This window comes from Arvicola amphibius, chromosome 6, assembly GCF_903992535.2.
Source record: "Arvicola amphibius chromosome 6, mArvAmp1.2, whole genome shotgun sequence".
NCBI classification, from domain to species: Eukaryota; Metazoa; Chordata; class Mammalia; order Rodentia; family Cricetidae; genus Arvicola; species Arvicola amphibius.
In genome coordinates, this window is record NC_052052.2 from 9,295,223 (window position 1) to 9,317,288 (window position 22,066).

A 22,066-nucleotide genomic window follows, 5' to 3' on the forward strand; every position below is an offset into this window, starting at 1 on the left:
CAGTAAACTCTAGTTTTAGGGTATCAGGCATCTGCACAGAGACAAGCATTCAGACAATACATCAATGAACATAAAATAAAAACAAGTTCTTAAAACAAGTAGTGTGTAGATCAGATTTATCTTTACCTCACAGAGATCCACCTGCCTGCCTCCCACATCCTGGGATTAAAGGCCACAGCCAGCAGCTACCAGCACATTTTATTCTATAATTGGGAAGGAGAGGCAGGAAGAGGTAATCCTGTGTTCCATTTGATCTCTAGGCCAATAAAGTCAATATTGCTATCCTGTTTCCAAAAGCTAAGAGGAATTTTAAAGGACATTTAAAGTTTTGATCTCCACACTGAGGATGATCAGGGCAGTGAATTTCTGTAGGTTTTGAAAATAGCATTGAATATAGAAACAGACTATTTCAAAAAGCAAGGAAACAAGTTTTCTTATGTTCACTGAGCAAAGCTTAAATCAAGACACTGATAGCTCCCAACAGGCACCCCAGATGTTGGGAGGCTAAAGCACATGGTTTACAGAGTGAGACCTTGTCTCTAAACCAACCAAACACAGAACTGTTGGATATGAATCAAAGCATGGTAGAGCATGCAGGTCATCCTAGCGCTCAACATGCTGAGGCAGGAGGACATTTATTCCCATCCCAACGCGGTTACCTGGCCAGGTCTAGGAGGGTCTGTGCAGCACAGTGAGGCCCTGTCTCAACCCCCTAAACTAAACCAAGGAAGCACAGAGGACAATGGAGAAAAAAGCCAACCTGGGTTTTCAAGCCCAAATGTCTTCTACCTAACCATGAAGGGACAGATTCCAGGATGCCATGTGCTGTCTTGTGTCTAAAATATCTCTGAACCAGTTGGGCTGTCCTGATGATGGTGAAGGACTTACCTGATCTGGACACTGGTGACAGGCTCCAGAGCTCTGAGTATCTTTTCTGGCTCCAATGACACTTTTACAAAACTTTCTCCTCTCACCCCTTAGCAGCTGTACCACCAACAAAAGCTGCCATCTGATTGGATGATTTTGCTCCACCCACTTAATCTTATATGGAACTTCTTTCTCAATCCACACTGAACCAAAACTCCACAGTGGGGAAGGAAGAAGGAAAATTCTGACCCTAGAATGAATATCAGGAATCCATGCATGAATTCACTTCACAACACTCAGTCCATTTACTTCCTAAAATTCATTCATTTGCTTATTTATGCACTTGTCTTATAATTTACTGATGTAATGGACTCTTATTTTGTAGATAATCTTGTTTTGGGCTCTCAACAATCTTCCTGCCTCATCCTTCCTACAGTTGACTGAATTTTGTTTATATGTTCTTCACATTATTCTGAGTATGAGTCAGTTCAGGGTTTATCTGTGCCTAATAATAGACAAAAACATAAGAAAATGAACCGAAATTATTGTCATAACTGTGAGTGTGCTCTGGAGTTCAAGGCTGAGCTTGTCTCTCTTTCAGTCACCTACTGTGGCATCTCTGAAAAGACTGAGGTGGAAGACTGGAGAAGGAAGTGTTTAAAGTCAACTTCAGCTATGTGGCAAGCATGAGGACAGCCTGAGCTAATGGAAATCTTTTTTTTCAAATTTACATAAAAATAAACCAAAACAGACAACTGTGGCTCTCAGGGAGAAGCCGCTTTTAGTTCCCCAGGGAATAATGGTGTGAGATAGAGGATCAGACTACAACCTAGAGAGAGAGGAGGAAATTGAGACTGGGTGGTGAGCAGGATGCAGCGGACCACACCTTCAATCCCAGTACTCAGGAGGCAGAAGTAGAAGGGATCGCTGAGTCTTGAGGCACAGCTCCCCCAAGATCAAATAAATAAATAAATGTAAAAACTATGTGGAGCCGGGCGGTGGTGGCGCACGCCTTTAATCCCAGCACTCGGGAGGCAGAGGCAGGCGGATCTCTGAGTTCGAGGCCAGCCTGGTCTACAAGAGCTAGCTCCAGGACAGGCTCTAGAAACTACAGGGAAACCCTGTCTCGAAAAACCAAAAAAAAAAAAAAAAAAAAAAAAAACTATGTGGAAGCTGGGCAGAATGGTGGCACAAGTTTGTGACAGCACTGAGGGGACTGAAGAAGACTGCCATAATTTGGAGTCTAGCGTAAACTACAGAATGAAACATTATCATCTAACCAATGAATAACAGTGGGTGTGGGAGCTCAATACAGAGAGCATCTTCACATCCAGTCAGGAACTCCATGATGTTGTCAGTGTAGAGCATCCTACCACGGCAGGTGAGATCCTCAACCTCCAGCCCAATCACCCAGCAACACTCATCCAGCACTCACCTAGTGCTGATACACACAGTAATAAATGGAATAAAATGAGTTTTAAAAAAGCACCAAATTTTTGTGCTAAATGCCATTGTCTTTATGTGCTGACTTCCATAAAATATAACTGATTTTGGAAGACACTTTAAAACACACACTGTCAAACTGAGAAATGTCACCACATTCCCAGTATAGGAACCCTTCAGGCACAAACCCATCACAAAGGACTCATTTTGTCTGTTTGTTTTTGCTTTGCTTGGTTTTTGGTGTAGGAGGTCCTTTTGTCTTTGTATTGCTTTCATTGGTTAATAAAGAAATTCCTTTCGGCTTGATAGGGCAGAACTTAGGTAGGTAGAGAAGACAGAAATGGAATGCTGGGAGGAAGAAGGCAGAATTGGAGAGCCACCGTGAATCTGCCAGAGACAAAAATTGGGAATTTAACCCAGTAAGCCGCTGCTATGTGGTGATACACAGATTAATAGAAATGGGTTAAATTAAGATGTAAGAATTAGCCAATAAGTAACTATAGCTAATGGGCCAAGCAGTGTTTTAAATAATACAGTTTCTGTGTGGTTATTTTGGGCCTAAGCTAGCCAGGCAGCCTGAATGAACAAGTGGCCCTCTCCTTTCAACATGTTTTTGATTTTTTTCTTTTTTTCCAAGACAGGGTCTATCTGTCTAATAGCTCTGGATATCCTGGATTGCTTCACAGACCAGGTTGGTCTTGAACTCATACAGATCCACCTGCCTCTGCCTTCTGAGTGCTATTAAAACTGAAATGATTTAGTCCTGCAGCTCAGTTCCCCTAGGGGCAGCAGCAGGCAGGCCAGGAAGGGGAGCCTGGTCCCACCACCTGAGGCCCCTGTGAGTCCCAAGCCAGTAGGAGCTGGAGGATAAGAGGAGCCCCAGTGAGAGACAGATAAGGATAGGTGAGCCTTGCAGAGTGAGTATTTATTTAGTGGGTTATGGAGGGGGAAGGGGAAAAATGGGAAGAGGAGAGAGAAAGAGAGAGAGAGAGAGAGGGAGAGGGAGAGAGAGAGAGAGGGAGAGAGAGAGAGAGGGAGAGAGAGAGAGAAATTCTGCTATTAATTGAGATCTTTGAAGTGTGGAAAGTCATGTCTTTTATCTGAATTTTAAATTGGGAAGAAACAACTTTAAACCAGATCATTTCATCTCGGAAAATCCACCTCTTATCTGGAATACATTCTTTGCTGGAAACACATATAAGGACATAGAAAAAGGAAACTTTTACTCTTTGTGTGTTTGTTTTCAAGTTGATTCTTTCACTATCATTAGAGCCTATTTCTTTGGGATTCCAGTGTATAATGGAGATCAGCTGAGACATTCAACCTCATGGACTGGGAAGTTGTTGGATTCTTGAACTTTCCATTAATATCCAGCAATTATTGGATTAATTAGATCACAAGACTTTCTAATAAATTGCATATGTGTATATATAAAGAGAGGAGAGAACCAGAGAGAAAGAGAAAAACAGAGACAGTTTTGTTCTATAAGTTAGTTACCCTGGAGAATCCTAAATTATAGAGATAGAACAAAGTTCAATGATGAACATAAATTACAAAAATTCATGACCATTCTAACACTATTATGGAAGACAACTGAAGAACTCTTACAACCTAAAAAGTAAGTACAAGTGATTAAAGTATATAAAGACAGCACTAGAACACAAGATAGATAAACAACTGTTAAAAAGTATCAAATATTGCAATAACCACAATGAGCAATAATAATTAGCTAATAATTCTCAACAGCTATTTAATGTTAATCTACACATTCTCTAGTCAAAATACACAAATATCAAGATTGGCTATAAAACCAGCAGTAATTTTTCCTTTTAAAACCAAACCTCACTTACAAACATGGAAAGACTCCTTCTATAAATATGAGGGGAGAGAATTTTGAGGAAATATTACATAATAAAGAAAATTAGAGACTAAACATTTTGATGGGCATGGATGGAAAAATTCTCAACTAAACCTGAGTAATAAAACTCAACAACACAACAGAAAGATCTGCCCCGCTGATAAATATGACTGCATTCCAGAGATACAAGTTTGGTTCAATATATGCAGATCAGTTATGTAAGTGTAGCACAGAAATAGACTCGTGGATAGAAATAGAGAATCATCCAAATATGTGCATAAAGTTCTTGTAACAATTTCAGCATTCATTCAGAGTTACAATAAAAAACTGATACAATAAAAGGAGCACATATTGATTAAATCAGGTTTTCTTTTCATTAATTAATATTTAACAGCCTGATCACTTTTAAAATGTTTTCTATGGTAAACCATTTGACAACATTGTACTACATGAAGAGACACTCAAGAATTTCCATTACAACACTAAATGAGTCCCGTTGTATGTTGTGGTACATATCGTAATCCAAACTCTTGGGAGGCAGAGGCAGTCAAATCCCTGTCTTTTTATGGCAAGTCTGACCTACATAGCAAGCAAGTCCAAGCCTGCTAGGTTTGTATATAGAGACCATACCTCAAAATACATGGCCAAAAATTGGACAAGTATATACATATTTTCCACTCTTATTCAAAATAGTCCTTAATATCTTAGCAAGTATAAAAGGAAATTGCAACCATGAAAAACAGAAAAGAAGGGAAGCAATATGTCTACTGGTAGCATATAAGTTTAACCTAAGCATTCAGGAGGCAGACAACGCATATCCCTGTGGGATTTCAGTCTGCCTAGTCTATAGAAAGAGTGAGGGCTACCACCACTACACTGTAAAAACCTTTTTCAAGGAGGCAGCAAACAAAGGAAGATTTGTCCCTAACCATATTGTGGAGACTATGAAAGAGCCTGTGCATAGGAGACACTGCAGTTTCAACATTGAACTCAGCACTAAGCAGAGTATGCAATTTGAGCCTGCAGTATTAGCAACTTTCCAAAGCAGCATAAAAACCCTATCACCAGGTTTTTGACAATATGCAGATATTTTATTTTAAACTTTAAGACATCTATTAATTAACTTTAAGTTATCAAACTTTCATTCAGGTTCTGCAATATCTGCAGCCTTTGTTTGAATAAATAAGCACTTTATGCTCAGGAAACTCCACCTTCCAGCTCAGTGCACATCAGCTCAGCACTTCAACACCAGGCTCTACCTATTCTTCTGTCTCTTTTACACTCTGTCATGCTTTGCAGGGTGATTTTAGTGGAGTTCATGTGTGCTATCTGAGATTTGAGAAGTATTTCCGTGTCTTAGAATTCTCCATTAGTTTTAGCTTGCTATGCTATTGCTGTGATTAAACAAACCATAAGCAAAGTGAGGAGGAAGGGTTGGTTTGACTCATGGGTATTAGATGAGGGAAGACAAGGCAGGAATCTGAAGACTTCAACTGAAGGAACACTGTTTACTGGCTCCTTCCACTTGATTTCTCAGACAGCCTGCCTAGGGGACAGCACTGCCCACATCAAATGTGGCTGGGCAATCCTACATCAAATACCAATGAGTAAAATGTTTTGCAGCTATGATAACAGGTTAATCCAATGGAAAGAATTTGTTGGTTAAGGTCCCCTCTAACTTTTTTTTTTTTTTTTTTTTGGTTTTTCGAGACAGGGTTTCCCTGTAGTTTCTAGAGCCTGTCCTGGAACTACCTCTTGTAGACCAGGCTGGCCTCGAACTCAGAGATCCGCCTGCCTCTGCCTCCCGAGTGCTGGGATTAAAGGCGTGCGCCACCACCGCCCGGCTTCCCTCTAACTTTTTAATGTACTTTGTGTCACATTGCAAAAATTAAGTAAAAAAAAAAACTGTGTGCATGCTCTGTCATGTTTATTTGTCCAGCATGAACAACTTATTCTTCTTCCTAAATTTCCAGCAATGTGACGCTACTCAATTTTATATTAAGTTGTTTCTACACATTTACATAAATTGTCATTCTATAATATGCTAAGTGAAATATAGTCACTCTTTGATGTATGTAAAATAAACTTATTGATATTTTATCGAGGTAATTTAAGGTAGTTATGGAATGAATAGGCAAGACTCCTGATATCAGCATGTGTCTAATTTTCCTCAGATGCCGCCCTCTGTGTGCAGTGCTGACTGTGGTCCTGGATTCAGAAAGTTCAGGCAGGAGGGAATGGCACCCTGCTGTTTTGACTGCAGTCCCTGCCCAGAAAATGAAGTTTTTAATGAGACAAGTGAGTATTTGCTGTTGAAATAAATTCTCCACATTGATCATCCTCTCTAACATATACAGGATGATCAATAGGTCTAAAAGTCCACTGCACAAATCAAATCTATCACTTTCCTAAGTTATATTTATTGGAATGTGATCAATATCAATGTCCCTTCAAGTCACACTGTTTACTATGGCATGCACCTTTGACTCACTGAAAATTCATGGCATGTGTCAGTTTCTCAAAGAAACAGTTTTGATAATCAAACTGCAGAGCAAGGAAATTCTAAACAAGGTCTTTCCTAGTGATTGTTTAATCTATCTTCATGTGTGTATGTGTCCCTACAGACATTTATAGCACCATGTATGTGTAAGAATCAATGAGGATCATAATAGGGCATCAGACCCACTGAACTCTGTTATGTTGGTGCTAGGAACCAAATGCAAATTCTCTATATGGTTAATAAAAACAGGAATAATTACTGGTACAGTTGAATCAGAAAAAGTTAAATGTGAGACAGAAGACTTCAAGCAATATCCAGAGACCCCCTTTTCAAAGGATCAATGTAATTTGAAATCTAGGGAAATATTGATAAGAACTAACATATAATGTAGAACATATGAGGGTTCCTGCATTCAATATTTTTATATACAGCAAACACTGAATAATGTCATAAATATAATATAAAAACAATTTTGTATGAAAGTAACATAGTCACAGTTATCTGAATGGTGTCGTCGCCTACAAGCCTTTATTAGTCAAGTGATTATTTGTTTATGGTTGTCTATATACAGATGACAGACACATTGTTTTTCTCTATTGGTTCTCACCCCATGTAATAAAATAGAAGTCTTTAAAACACATTAATGTGCTTTCATTTATTTAATTCCCTTGCTACTACAGCTGGCAAAGAGTTTATCCCCAGGACACATGTAGTAAATAGAGGTAACCAACTACTAGAAATTGTCTTTTGGCCTCTATGCACTCACACACACAACATACACAAAAGTAATAAACAACATGCAATAAAATGGCTTTAAATGGAAAAACTTATAAGAGTAAATGGCATTTGCTGTGCCATCACTCTTGCTTGAGTGTTCTTGTGTTATTGTCCCCATGGTGCTGTATCTGTACCTGCTTCACACTTGAGTACACAGAGTCTGGGTCTCACAAAGAAAGAAGAAGGACAGAGCTTGTCTGTTCCGGGTTTGATGGCATAATGTAGGGCTTTTTAATGCTAAATATGTACAGAGGTTTCTCCCTTCAGTGATAGGGTGACTCCTCGTTATTTACATTCGTTTTCCTTGTTATTTATTTGCTTGCTTCTTTTAAGTAAGCTCGTAGGATGGTGGCTGTTTTTTTTTCCATTTATTTATTTATTTATTTATTTAATATATCAGCCACAATTTCTCCTTCCTCCTCTCTTTTTGATCCCTCCATTACCTCCCTTCTATGCCCCACATCCACTCCTCTGTCTCCATTCAGAAAGGGTAAGGCCTTCCATGGGAGCCAATAAAGCATGATATACCAAGTTAAGGCAGGACCAAGCTCCTACCCTTTGAATTAATGATGGGCGATCCATCCCACCATAGGAAATAGGTTCCAAAAGGTCAATTCATGTGCCATGGATAGATCCTGGTTCCTCTGCTAGGAATCCCATAAACAAACCAGCCCACAAACTGCCAGACCCAAGCAGGGGGCCTAGAAGTGTCCTGTGCCAACTCCCTAGGTGTTGATACACATTTCATAATCTCCCAGGAGCTCAGGTCAGCTGTTTCTGTTAGTTTCCCTGTCATTATCTTCATCCTCCCCTTGCCCATATAATCCCTCCTCCCTATCTTCACCCAGTCTCTGTACACTGCCATTTTGTCTTACTGACAGTGTCCTTTGCTTACAGAAGGTTTTCAGTTTCAAGATGTTCCATTTATTAATTGTTGATCTCAATGATTGTGCTACTAGTGTTATATTCAGGAAGTGGTCCCCTGTGCCCATGTGTTCAAGGCTACTTCCCACCTTCTCTTCTATCCAGCTCCAGTGTAATTGGATTTACATTGAGGTCTTTGATAGACTTGGACTTGACTTTTGTTCAGAGCAATAGATATGTGCCTATTTCCATTCTTCTACTTGTCAATACTAGTTATGCCAGTATTACTTGTTGAAGATGCTTTTGTTGTTGTTGTTGCATGATTTTGGCTTCTTTGTCAAAAATCAAATATTTATAGGTGTATGGATTTATATCAGGGTCTTTCATTGAATTCCACTTATCCCTGTTTCTGTTTTTATGCCAAACCATACTGTTATTACTATAGCTCTATAGTAGATCTTGAAATCAGGGATGGTGATACCTCCAGAAGTTCCTTTACAGGATTCTTTTAGCTCTCCTGGGATTTTGTTTTTACATATGAAGTTGAGTCTTGTTCTTTCAAGGTCTGTGAAGAATTTTGTTGGGATTTTGATGGAGATGAATTGAGTCTGTAGATTGCTCTTGCAAAGATTTCCATTTTTACTATATTAATCCTACCAATCCATGAACATGGGAGATCTTTCTATTTTCTGATCTCTTCTCCAACATCTTTTTTCAAAGACTCAAAATTCTTGTCGTATAAGTTTTTCACTTGTTTGGTTAGAGTTACACCAAGATACTTTATATTATTTATCATTTGTATAAAAGAAGACTACTAATCTTTTTGAATTAATCTTGTTTCCAGCCACATAACTTACCAGCTGAAAGAGTTTCATGATGTAATTTTTGTGGTCACTTAGATATGGTATCATATCATCTGCAAATAGCAAATATTTGACTTCTGTTCCAATTTATATCCCTTTGTACTCTTTTTTTAATATTTATTTATTATGTACATAATATTCTGTCTGTGTGTATGCCTGCAGGCCAGAAAAGGGCACCAGACCCCATTACAGATGGTTGTGAGCCATCATGTGGTTGCTGGAATTGAACTCAGGACCTTTGAAAGAGCAGACAATGCTCTTAACCTCTGAACCATTTCTCCAGCCCCCCTTTGTACTCTTTTTTGTCTTATTTGTTTTCTTATTGTTCTAGCTAGAACCTCAAGTACTATATTGAAGATATGTGGAAAGACTGGACAGCCTTATTTTGTTCCTTTTTTGGTGGAATCACTTTGAGTTTTTCTTCATTTAACTTAATTTTGCTTTTAATGTCTTTATCATGTTTAGGTATGTTTAGCTAGACCACATTCAGAGGGTCCAGTTTGATCCAATGCTCCTCAGTCACAGTCTAGCTGGATTTGGTGAGCTCCCATTAGCTTAGGCACACTGTCTCAGTGGGTGGACCAACCCCTCATGGTTCTGACTTCCTTGCTCATATTCTCCCTCCTTCTGTTCTTCAGCTGGACTTTGGGAGCTCATTCCAGTGCTCCAATGTGGGTCTCTGTTTTTATCTCCATCCATCACTGGACAAAGGTTCTATGATGATAGTCAAGATAGTCATCGTCTGACTATGGGACAAGGCCAGTTCAGGAATCCCTTCCTCCACTGCCCAGGGTACTAGCTGGGGTCATCCCTGTGGACTCCTAGGAACCCCTCCAGAGCTAAGCCTCTTGCCAACCCCAAAATGGCTCCCTCAATTAAGATATCTCCTTCCCTGCTCTCATATCCGTCCTTCCTCTGTCTCAACCATCCCATTCCCCCAAGCTCTCCCCAACCTTCTCCTTCTCCCTTCTCACTCCCCCTCTCCCTTTTTCCCCACTCCATCCCCACCCTCATGCTCCCAACTTTTGCCTGGCAATCTTGTCTACTTCCAATTTCCAGGAGCATCTATATATGTTTTTCTTTGGGTTCACCTAGGATCATGAACTATAGGCTCAATGTCCTTTGTTTATGGCAAGGATCCACTAATGAGTGAGTACATACCATATTCATATTTTTGGGTCTGGGTTATCTCACTCAGGATAGTATTTTCTATTTTCATCAATTTGCATGCAAAATTCAAGATGTCATTGTTTTTTATGGCTGAGTAGTATTCTAGTGTGTAGATATGCCATACTTTATTCATTCATCCATTGAGGGGCACCTAGGTTTCCAGGTTCTGGTTATTACAAATAGTGCTGCTATGAACATAGTTGAACAAATGCTTTTGTGGTATAATAGGGCATTTCTTGGGTATATTCCCAAGAGTGGTATTGTTGGATCCTGAGGTATGTTGACTCCCAGTTTCCTGAGAAACTGCCACACTGATTTCCAAAGTGGTTGCACAAGTTTGCATTCCCATCAGCAATGGATGAGTGTTCCCCTTAATCCACATCCTCTCCAGCATAGGCTATCATTGGTGTTTTTGATTTTAGCCATTCTGACAGGTGTGAGATGGTATCTCAAAGTTGTTTTGACTTGTATTTCCCTGATAGCTAAGGAAGTTGAAGATGTCCTTAAGTATCTTTTGGCCATTTGAAGTTCTTCTGTTGAGAATTCTCTGTTCAGTTCAGTACCCCATTTTTAATTGGGTTATTTAGAATTTTAATGTCTAGTTTCCTGGAGATCAGACCTTATTCTTATGTGCAGTTGGTAAAGATCTCCCATTCAGGAGGTTGCCTTTTTGTCTTAATGACTGTGTCCTTTGCTTTACAGAAGCTTCTCAGTTTCAGGAGGTCCCATTAAATTCATTGTTTCTTTTATTGTCTGTGCTACTGGGGTCATAAATAGGAAGTGGTCTCCTGTGCCCATGTATTGCAGGCTACTTCCCACTTTCCGATCAGGTTCAGTGTCCTCGGATTTATATTGAGGTCTTTAATTCATTTGAACTTGAGTTTTGTGCATGGATCTATTTTCTACTAAAAACATCTGTGCTTTATTTATACCATGATAAACAGCATCATTAACACACATTTAATAGACGAAGTAATGATTGTTTGGATTCATTCCACTAAAGATACTGAGTGAGTATTGTGAAATGGAAGCATTGTTATGCAGCATTGTCTTTCAATGTCGTCCCCAGCACAAGTGCAGATATTGCAATGCTAATTTCAGCACACATAATTGAAATGTCTTGTCAAGAAAAGTGCTCAAGATTCACTAATCATAGTTTTCTTTCTCTGTCAGATGTGGATTAGTGTGTGACGTGTCCAGAGGTCCAGTATGCTAATGCAGAACAGATCCAGTGCATTGACAAAACTGTGAGCTCTCTGACCTATGAAGACCCCTTGGGCATGGCTTTGACCTTAATGGCCTTGTGCTTCTCTGCTTTCACATCTGTGGTCCTTGGGATCTTCGTAAAGCACCATGACACTCCACTTGTGAAGGCCAATAACCGGAATCTCAGCTACACCTTGCTCGTCTCACTCATCTTTTGTTTCCTGTGCCCCTTGCTCTTTATTGGTCATCCCAATGCCCCTAAGTGCATCCTGCAGCAAATCACATTTGGAATGGTATTCACTGTTGCTGTTTCCACTGTGTTGGCCAAAACAGTGACTGTGCTTCTGGCTTTCAAAGTCACAACCCCTGGAAGAAGGATGAGGTACTACCTGATTTCAGGGGCACCCAACTTCATCATTGTCATCTGTACCCTCATCCAAATTATTCTCTGTGCAATTTGGCTGGGAGTTTCTCCTCCATCTATTGACATTGATGCCCAGAGTGAGCATGGCCACATCATCATTGTGTGTAACAAGGGCTCAGTTACTGCATTCTACAGTGTCTTGGGATACCATGGCTCCCTTGCATTAGGAAGCTTCATTGTGGCTTTCTTGGCCAGGAATCTCCCTGACACATTCAATGAAGCCAAGTTGTTGACATTCAGCATGCTGGTGTTCTGTAGTGTCTGGGTCACCTTTCTTCCTGCATACCATAGCACGAAGGGCAAGGTCATGGTGGCTGTGGAGGTCTTCTCCATCTTGGCCTCCAGTGCAGGCTTGCTGGGATGTATTTTTATCCCCAAGCGCTACATACTTTTGTTAAGACCAGAGAGAAATTCTCTTCAAAAGTTAAAGGAGAAAACATCTTCCTGAACTATTTAATTTTCTAAATTAAAAATGATAGCTGTAGTTTTGGAACAAACCATCTATTAGATTACAATGCAAGATGTGTGCATTAGCTAGTGACTCTCACTGTTTCTTCTAATGAAGATGCCTAGAATAGCATACATACTACTTTTCTGAATATTGTCTCTTGTAATCTTTCATTCAACCACTTAATTTATAAGACCTACAGCTGTGAGGTGTGTGGGAAGTCATTTATCCGCGCCCCAGACCTAAAGAAGCATGAGACGGTTCACAGCAACGAAAGACCATTTGCAGGACCTAGGTGTGACACACCCGTCAAACACAAGTCTCACCTCAAGGACCATGAAAGGAGACACCGAGGGGAGAAGCCTTTCGTGTGTGGCTCCTGCACCAAGGCGTTTGCCAAGGCCTCAGATCTGAAGAGGCATGAGAACAGTATGCACAGTGAAAGGAAACAGGTCACCCCCAGTGCCATCCAGAGTGAGACGACAGAACAGCTGCAGGCAGCAGCGTCACCCCCAGTGCCATCCAGAGTGAGACAGAACAGCTGCAGGCAGCAGCGTCACCCCCAGTGCCATCCAGAGTGAGACAGAACAGCTGCAGGCGGCAGTGTCACCCCCAGTGCCATCCAGAGTGAGACAGAACAGCTGCAGGCGGCAGCGATGGCTGGCCCCAGACAGAGCAGCAGATGGAGACCATTGCCTGCAGCTAGAGGTGATGGGTCAGGAACACACCTGGTAGGTCAATTCCCAGGTTGCATTGATCACAGTCAGTGAAAACCTTTGGCTGTTTTGTGGCAACTTAAGAGTGTTGTACTGGCTGGACCTAAGACAGTGCTCATTCCAGTTAGGTAATTTTCAGATTCCTCAAGGCAGTTATGTTTCTACGTTCTGACTAAACTGTTATTTTTGTTGTGTTTTGTTTTTTTGTTGTGTCTAGTGTTCATGTTCCTGGTAAGCTCCCCTGCCCCTCTTTAAGGTTTTAATTTGAAACTCCTTTGTCCCGTTTAAAGTGAGTGGCTTCTGTTCCATTCTTAACTCCTCTGTGCTTGCCAAGCTGGTGAGTGCACTGCAGAGTAATTGAATAAATTGATCTCCTAACCGTCCCAATATATGTGACTTATGGTCAAAACAGCAGTTTTATTAACTGGATACAAGAACTTCATATCGGTGCAGAAAACGTTGACACATGCTGACCCAGGACACTGTATAAATACAAAACCAAGTTTGGAAATACCAAATGGCATTAGTTTTATATTTGGTTTGTTGATTTTTAAATCTCTCTATATATATCATTGTTTTTACTGTTTCTGTGGACAGCAAAATGGTTGCTTTGCTTAAGTGTTTCTTCATCCATTGTGATGGTCCCTGTCCCAACCCCAAATGCTGCAGGTAATGTGGTACCTCAGGGTGAGTCCACCAGGGTGAGTGAGTCCACCAGGGTGAGTGAGTCCACCAGGGTGAGTGCGTCCACCAGGATGCTGGTGGTGCTGGAGCTGAATTCCTCTTCTGTCTAGTGTGGCTGCTCTACCTGTGGGTGTCCAGGGTGGCCGCTCTACCTGTGGGTGTCCAGGGTGGCCGCTCTACCTGTGGGTGTCCAGGATGGCAGCTCTACCTGTGGAAGTCCAGGGTGGCTGCTCTACCTGTGGGTGTCCAGGGTGGCCAAGGTGGCTACTCTACCTGTGGATGGCCACTCTACCTGTGGGTATCCAGGGTGGCCGCTCTACCTGTGGGTTTCCAGGGTGGCCGCTCTACCCGTGGGTGTCCAGGGTGGCCGCTCTACCTGTGGGTGTCCAGGGTGGCCACTCTACCTGTGGGTGTCCAGGGTGGCCAAGGTGGCTACTCTACCTGTGGGTGGCCACTCTACCTGTGGGTGTCCAGGGTGGCCGCTCTACCCGTGGGTGTCCAGGGTGGCCGCTCTACCTGTGGGTGTCCAGGGTGGCCGCTCTACCCGTGGGTGTCCAGGGTGGCCGCTCTACCTGTGGGTGTCCAGGGTGGCCGCTCTACCTGTGGGTGTCCAGGGTGGCCAAGGTGGCTACTCTACCTGTGGGTGGCCACTCTACCTGTGGGTGTCCAGGGTGGCCGCTCTACCCGTGGGTGTCCAGGGTGGCCGCTCTACCTGTGGGTGTCCAGGGTGGCCACTCTACCTGTGGGTGTCTGTGGAGTGAACCAGTAATGGGAGAAGGAGAGAAGTCTCTGAGACAAGGTTTTAACAGATACAAAAAAGTTCCCGTGTCTGTGTCCAGCAGGGCTACATGGCTTTTCTGACTCCACCTCCTTTCTCCCAGCATTCAGTTTAGTTTTCCCCGCCTATCTACTCTATCAGGCCAAGCCAGGATAACTAGTGGTTATTACAGCATACAGAGGGGAATCCCACATCATCCACCTTCAATTCTAGGGGATCCATTGACTTCTCCCTGACTCCATTAGCATCACAATTCATGTTGTACACAGGCAAGATAGAAACTCAAGAAAACACTCACATAAAATAAAAATAAGTGGGGTACAGTGGAATAACTGCTGAGCGAGTGAGCCAGAGCCAGAGACCGCTGAGGGTCCGAATGTGAATCTGGGACCTTCAAGGGAGTAGACCAAAGCCAGGGTCCCAGTGGGTCTGGGAGTGAGTCCAGGACCTCCCAGGAACTAGGCCTGAACCAGGACATCTGCCAGTCTGGGCGTGAGTGAACCTGGGACCTCCAAGGGAACAGGCAGGAACCAGACATCTCGGCAGGGCCAGGTGTGAGTCTGGGTCCTCAGAGGGAGTAGGCCTGAGTCAGGACCTCTGTGGGTCTGGACATTGGTCTGGGACATCAAAGGGAACAGGCAGGAACCTGGAACCTCTGCGCAATTGAGCATGAATCTGGGACCTCTGAGGGAGTAAGCAGGTCCTCTACGGGTCTGGGCTCATGTGAGTCTGGGACCTCCTAGGCAGGAGACCTGAGCCAGAAACCTTCCCAAGTCCAGCTCCAACCCAGAGACTTCTGCAGGAGGTAATCCAGACCACGATTTACAGGTCAAAGCTGGTAACCTAGGCCACATTTGCTCCAAGGCAAGTAACTCTACTTTGGGCAACAAATTCCACAGGAGGGGCTCTGAATGAGCTACCGAGGACAGAGAGGGCCTGAGGAAACAAGCTCTACCAGGAGCAGAAGCCAACACAGTCCAGGGACACTGTGGACCAAGATTGTGTCAGCTACCTGACTCAGAGTCAGCGATCTCCACCAGAACCAGAGTGAGACAGAACCACTCTGTGGTATCTCAGAGTAACTCTAACCAATCAAGTGGAAGACTTGTATGACGAGAACTTTAAATCTTTAAAGAAAGAAACTGAAGAAGACAACACAAAGTGGAAAGATCTCCCGTGCTCTTGAGTAGGCAGAATTAATATAGTAAAAATGGCAATCTTACCCAAAGCAATCTACAGATTTAACACAATGCCCATCAAAAAATCCCAGCAAAATTCTTCAAAGACTTTGAAAGACTGGTACTCAACTTCATTTGGAAAAGCATAAAACCCAGGATAGCCAAAACAATCCTGTACAGTAAAAGAACTTCTGGAGACATCACAATCCCTGACTTCAAACTCTACTACGGAGGTACAGTACTGAAAACATCCTGGTACTGGCATAAGAACAGACAGGAGGACCAATGGAACCAAACAGAAGACCCAGATATCAATCCACACATCTTCGAACACCTGGTTTTTTATAAGGAAGCAAAAAATATCAAATGGAAAAAGAAAAGCGTATTTAACAAGCGGTGCTGGCATAACTGGATATCAAACATGTAGAAGAATGAAAATAGACCCATGTTTACCATCATGCACAAAACTCAAGTCCAAATTGATTAAAGACCTCAACATAAAGCCAGCCACACTGAACCTTATAGAAGAGAAATTAAGAAGTACACTTGAACACACTGGCACAGGGAACCACTTCCTAAATAGAACCCCAGCAGCACAGACACTGAGAGAAACAATTAATAAATGGGACCTCCTGAAACTGAAAAGCTTCTGTAAAGCAAAGGACATGGTCAACAAGACAAAACGACAGCCTACAGAATGGGAAAAGATCTTCATTAACCCCACATCAGATAGAGGGCTGATCTCCAACACATACAAAGAAATCAAGAAATTGGACACCAAAAGATCACATAATCCAATTTAAAACAAATGGAGTATAGATCTAAACAGAGAACTCTCAACAGAGGAATCTAAAATGGCTGCAAGACACTTAAGGAAATGTTCAACATCCTCAGTAATCAGAGAAATGCAAATCAAAACAACTCTGAGATTCCATCTTATACTTGTGGCCAAAATCAAAAACACTGATGACAACTTATGCTGGAGAGGTTGTGTGGAAAAGGGAACACTTCTGCATTGCTGGTAGAAATACAAGCTGGTACAAACCTTTTGGATGTCAGTGTGGCGATTTCTCAGAAAATTAGGAAACAACCTTCCTCAAGACTCAGTAATACCACTTTGGGGTATATATCCAAAGGATGCTCAATCATGTCACAAGGAAATATGCTTAACTATGTTCATAGCAGTTTTGTTTGTCATAGCCAGAACCTGGAAACACCTAAATGCCCCTCTATCGAAGAATGGATAAGAAAAATGTGGTAAATTTACACAATGGAGTACTACACAGCAGAAAAAGAAAAATAACGACAGCTTGAATTTTGCAGGAAAATGGAAGGAGCTAAAAACATCATTTTGAGTGAGGTAACCCAGACACAGAAAGACAATTATCACATGTACTCACTCATAGGTGGTTTTTAAACATAAAGCAAAGAAAGCCAGCCTACAAACCACCATCCCAGAGAACCTAGAAAACAATGAGGACACTAAGAGAGACTTACATAGATCTAATCTACATAGGAAGTAGAAAGTAGAAAAAGACAAGCTCTCCTGAGTAAACTAGGAGCATGGGGACCTTGGGGAGGGTTGACGTGGGGAGGGGAGAGGCGGGGGGGGGAGCAGAGAAAAATGTAGATCTCAATAAATATCAATAAATAATATGATATAGACAAGAAATGCATGGAGAAAGTAAAAAAAAAAAGACATGGCCTCACTTTAGCTCAAACGGGCCTGGAACTCCCTGTTTCTTAGGCTGGCCTTTGATTCTGTAACTGTCTTCTCTCAGACTCCTACATTCTAGGACTACAAGGAGAGGCAACCAAACCCTGATTTATTTCTGTTTTTTAAGGCAGACTTTTCCTGCTCAGCCCAGACTTCATGACCTTTCTACTAAGGATGCTTTGTTTTCTGTTTCTTTTTCTACACTGGGATTCAAGTTGAAATCTGAAGCCTGGCCCTCCTTCCATGTACTGGGGTTTTAGATATGTTTCCACTTCAATAGGTTCCTAAGGACTTTTTTTTTTAATGTCTGACTATGGAGACCAGGCTTTCATCACAACTTAAATGCACAGAAAACCACCTGCCTCTGCCTCCTGAGTGCTGCCATATGCACCTAAGGCTTTTAAAATGGAAGCTAATGGAACCCATTTGTGATTGCCCTTGACCCCTCCTGGCCATGACTACAGTTGTACAAGCTGGGCAGGTTGGGAGTAAGACATTTCCACTGTCCATGGCAACACAGGGAGACACTGTCTTAAAAAAGACAAATAAAAAAATAGAATGGGATCCCCAAGCTGTGTGAACATCCAGGACAAACTTGCTTCTGGAGCTCCAGCCAACCATAGAAAGATTCATTCTCCTGCACATCTTTGGTTTGAGCATTAAATACACGAAGGATAATTGAAAAGGGTGTTGGCTTTTATTTGAAATGTAAATAGATAAACAGATTTGAAGAGTTTCCCCATGAGTAGTGGATTTAAAATTATAAGTACACTAAAAGCACGTCCCCAGTGTTGTGAGGAAAAACCACTTAAAGCTTATTTTGATCCCAGCACATCTGCCTCCACAGATAGCAAAAACTCACCAGGTCCTTGAGAAACGTCACTCTGGGTTTTCTAGATGGAATGCAGGCATTGATTTGTATCTCCAAGGAGGAGACACCTCTGCATGATTAAGATTGTCGGCATTCCTTTGGTTTTTGAGAAGCCATTTCTCAGTGTAACAGTCTCGCCAGTCCTGGAACTCTATAGACCAGGCTGGCCCTGAACTCAGAGACCTTCCTGCTTCTGCCAAGGCCTGCGCCACAATTGACCGTCTAAATTCCTGACATTACTAATGTTCTGTGAACACAAAACATCTTTTCTGCATCCCCAACAATCACTTAATTACGAAACAAACCAGTCAGCGCTCCTCCAGGCTCCCACTGCACCTTAGAAGTCACCAGAACAACATTTAGAATTGTATAATTGTCTCTCTGATGTCAAATCATTTAGAAATGCACAGTTGTCTCTTATTCTACCGTCTCCTGTTCCCTCATCCCGTTGTTCTCCATGTCAGCCACAGTCCCTGTGATCTGAACCATGAACCATTTGCACACCATTGCCAGTCCAATATATTGAACATTGTGGGCCATGTGCTCTAGATCCTCTAGATGAGATATTTGTGCATAAGGTTCTATGGACATGTACTGTTTTAACACTGACCTTATTAGGGTGCTGGGGAAAGAAATGGGTATTGAAATACTGGGAAAAAGTGGGCTGTGTGCTGATAGAGACACACTAGCAACCCCACAAACTCAGCACATTTATTATATGCAATCAAGGATCCACACAGTGCACATACACTCCCTACACTAGGGCTTCCATTCCCAGTACCAGAAGCAACCTAATCCTACTCATGGAAAAAAGTAATGTCTGGCCTCCAGGTCATAGAATCAGGTTTGAAAAGAGACACAGCAGGTTCTTGTAGCAAAGAAAACATTCGTTGGCTGCCTTTTTGCCCTGAGTATATCCAGCACCTCAGGACAAAGTTGCTTGAATCTATCTCTAAGGTCTGTCATGAAGTCATGGCATTCCAGAGGGGCAGGATACATCTCATGGGTCAGCTTGCTCAACTTGGCTGTGTGATGTAGAAGGTTCTTCAAGGCAAGCAGAGAGATATAATTATGATAAAAATTGACCCTGGTAAGCTGGGAGCATTGGCTCAGGGCAGGCCCAATGGCATTGAAATGGCGGTCCCTCAAGCCACACTCCTCCAATTCCAGGATTTGCAGGGTACTTGTGATTCTCTCAAAGAGAACCGCAAGGGGCTTAAGGCATAAATGAGATAGCTCTACACCACTCAGTTTCAGATGTCTCAGCTCACAGATGTACAGGCTCTGGCTCAGGTAACCCAAGTCTGACTGTGAGAACCAGCAGCCAGTGATGGACAGGGTCTCCAAGGGGGTCTTCAGTCTCCTAGGGAAAGAGCAAGGGATTAGTTATGCCAAATGGTATTGAAGAGGATTGGTAGGATTGAAAGCAAGGTAGATGAGGCTTTCCCCAAATTTAGTCTGTCCATGACAGATTCAGCATCAGACCAGCGGTGTCCCTAAGGGTCCCCTGACATGTTATCTTCCCCACCACAGCCAGGTCCCATTCCTCCAACTTCAAACCTAGTATCATATATTTAGCATGCGGTCAACCACTTTGGACTCTTAACAAGCTTTCACACACGAGCAATTGCAGGTGTTCTGGTGCCTGTTCACAGATGCCTGAGCACAGAGCTCATTTGCTGGGTTATTCTACATCTCCACCACTGCTATATTCACAGTGGTCAGGCCACCAAGAACATACTAACCTGTAAAGAAAAGGATTTGTTTCCTATAATTTGGAGAACCCTCTCCATCCTTCCTTACCTGGGCCACTCTTCAAGGCAGCCTTCTAAGAAGTAGCAATAACTTATGTAGAGATTCTGGAGACAGGGGAGTTTGGTGAACTGAGAAAGCAACAGGCTTATCAATTCCTGCTCTGCAGAAGCAGCCAACCTGAAGGGCTTCTGAATTCTGTCCAGCACAAGCGTGTGGAGATTTCTCATCTGCCCCAGGTAAGGAAAAAGGTGTGGCATGAATTCAAGCTGCCACAAACTCAGTTGCAGCTCCCGGATACAGTCTGCGTCTACCATTTTGAAGATCCGTTCGGCAGTGAAGACGGGTGAATTCAAACTCTCCAGCTTTTGGCAGCATAAATGAATGGAATCGTTTCGCTGCTGGGCCCACTGCAACAAGTATGTGTGCCATTCACTGAAACTGGCCTTCTTGACCTCAAGATCAGTTACTACCACAAATTGCTTCTTCACCCCAGATTTCGGACAGATCTTCACTGAGCGCATTACAGCCCTAAAGCTCCGGAAGTCTCGGCACACGCTCGTCAAATCAAGCACTCTGAGTTGCCGCGTCCTCTTGGTAAAACTGGAAAAAAAAAATCCCAGAAGACAAGACAAGATACATTGTACAGTCTACTTCTGACCCACATCTCCTATCTGCTTTCCCTTCCAAGTCTTTGCTTTATCCCTTTGCCTAGGATCAAGCCCAGGGTCTCAGACTCAGGGAAAATGGATCTTTGCCAGTGAGGCATCTCTAGCCCAGTTTCACTTCCCTCCATTCCATTCCCATCAACCCCTGCCTCATTCCGCCTGTGTCTGTGGGCCTGACAGGGAGAGGCCTACTCCTCAGTGGCTATGTCTACTTTTGTGTCCTCCACATTTGCCATTGTATGCCCAGATGGAGTACTCCCTGTAGCCAGTTCCTTCTCTGTACCTGCAGAGCCTTCCTCATCGTACCTGGGTCCTGCTTGCTTACCTGGGATGAACATTCTCTGTAATCAACGCATCTAGTCCATCAAGCAGAACTTTCAAAGTCTCCAGGTCCTTTATCAGGGCTCCGGCAGGAAGGCATGGGAAAGGCCAGACAGGCACCAAGGCCCTCATGATGTTTGTACGTTTGTCAGTTACGGAATCCTCAAACATTGTTGGAAACAGCCCCATAGGAATGTCCTCCAGATTAGAAATGAGCAAGGCCTCCTCCATCCACAGTTTCTGTACTGCCAGCTGTAGGAGTGTGGGTGGGGCCTGGTCACCCATCCTGACTGGTTTTCAGGGATAATGATCCTGAGGAAGCATGGAAGCAAAGACACCATTTAGAAAACTTAGGAAGTCTTTCTTCTTTCCATGCGAGGACCTCTCCGGGCAAGATCACTGCTATGGTAATTACTGAGAACATTCAAGGGCCTGCCTTGAAGATTTTCACTCAGGAGTCAAAAGGAGAAACCACAATAGCATAGGAACTAAAGTCTGATGCCTGTAGAGAAGGAATCTTCTCTCACAAGGTCTTTCTATTTATGTGATCTTTATTTTTTCTTCCTAATCATTTATAATTTCTTTCCTCTAATTCTGTTTCATTTCTAATTCCAATTCTCTATTAAAATATTCAGTTCCAATTCATTCTTGTTCTAATCACTCTTCCTTCTTCTTCTCCATCTTATTCCATCTCAATCTATATCTTCTACCATTAGAAATTCCCAAGCATGCTTTCATGTGTGTGTGTGTGTGTGTGTGTGTGTGTGTGTGTGTGTATCCATTCACTAGCAACTTGTTAGTAATAAAAAAATACTACAAGGAAAATTCTCAGGGACACAGGCATTCTTTGAAGACATGTAGCAAAACTTATCACCTCATTTGTAGTTAACCATAGCTGTTAACTGTGATGAGATCCTGGCTGTCTTTTAAAAGGAGAAAACTAAGCCCATTGAGAGATCTA

At 42.5% G+C, this 22,066-nt stretch overlaps 2 protein-coding genes across 2 annotated transcripts; one reads left to right on the forward strand and one right to left on the reverse strand.

The window, feature by feature from the left end:
- Positions 1–591: 591 nt before the first annotated feature.
- On the forward strand, positions 592–12,420 carry LOC119816169 (vomeronasal type-2 receptor 116-like). Its single transcript, XM_038332522.2, is given in 3 exon segments — positions 592–822; positions 6,343–6,466; positions 11,516–12,420. Coding segments are annotated over 3 exon segments (1,260 nt in total).
- Positions 12,421–19,204: 6,784 nt separating this feature from the next.
- LOC119817170 (oogenesin-3-like) lies at positions 19,205–21,390 on the reverse strand. Its single transcript, XM_038334359.1, has 3 exons — positions 21,110–21,390; positions 20,168–20,719; positions 19,205–19,727 (listed from the first exon to the last, which is right to left on the reverse strand). Exons 1-3 carry the CDS (start codon positions 21,388–21,390, stop codon positions 19,205–19,207), a joined length of 1,356 nt encoding a protein of 451 aa, XP_038190287.1.
- Positions 21,391–22,066: the final 676 nt, after the last annotated feature.

Excerpts from the sequence above, each read along its gene's own strand:
- LOC119817170 (XM_038334359.1), bottom strand. The coding sequence starts at position 21,390 with ATGGGTGACCAGGCCCCACCCACACTCCTACAGCTGGCAGTACAGAAA. Across the intron at positions 20,720-21,109 it reads ACAGAGAATGTTCATCCCAG|TTTTACCAAGAGGACGCGGC; the intron begins GTAAGCAAGCAG and ends TTTTTTTTCCAG. Across the intron at positions 19,728-20,167 it reads TGCCTTGAAGAGTGGCCCAG|GAGACTGAAGACCCCCTTGG; the intron begins GTAAGGAAGGAT and ends CTCTTTCCCTAG.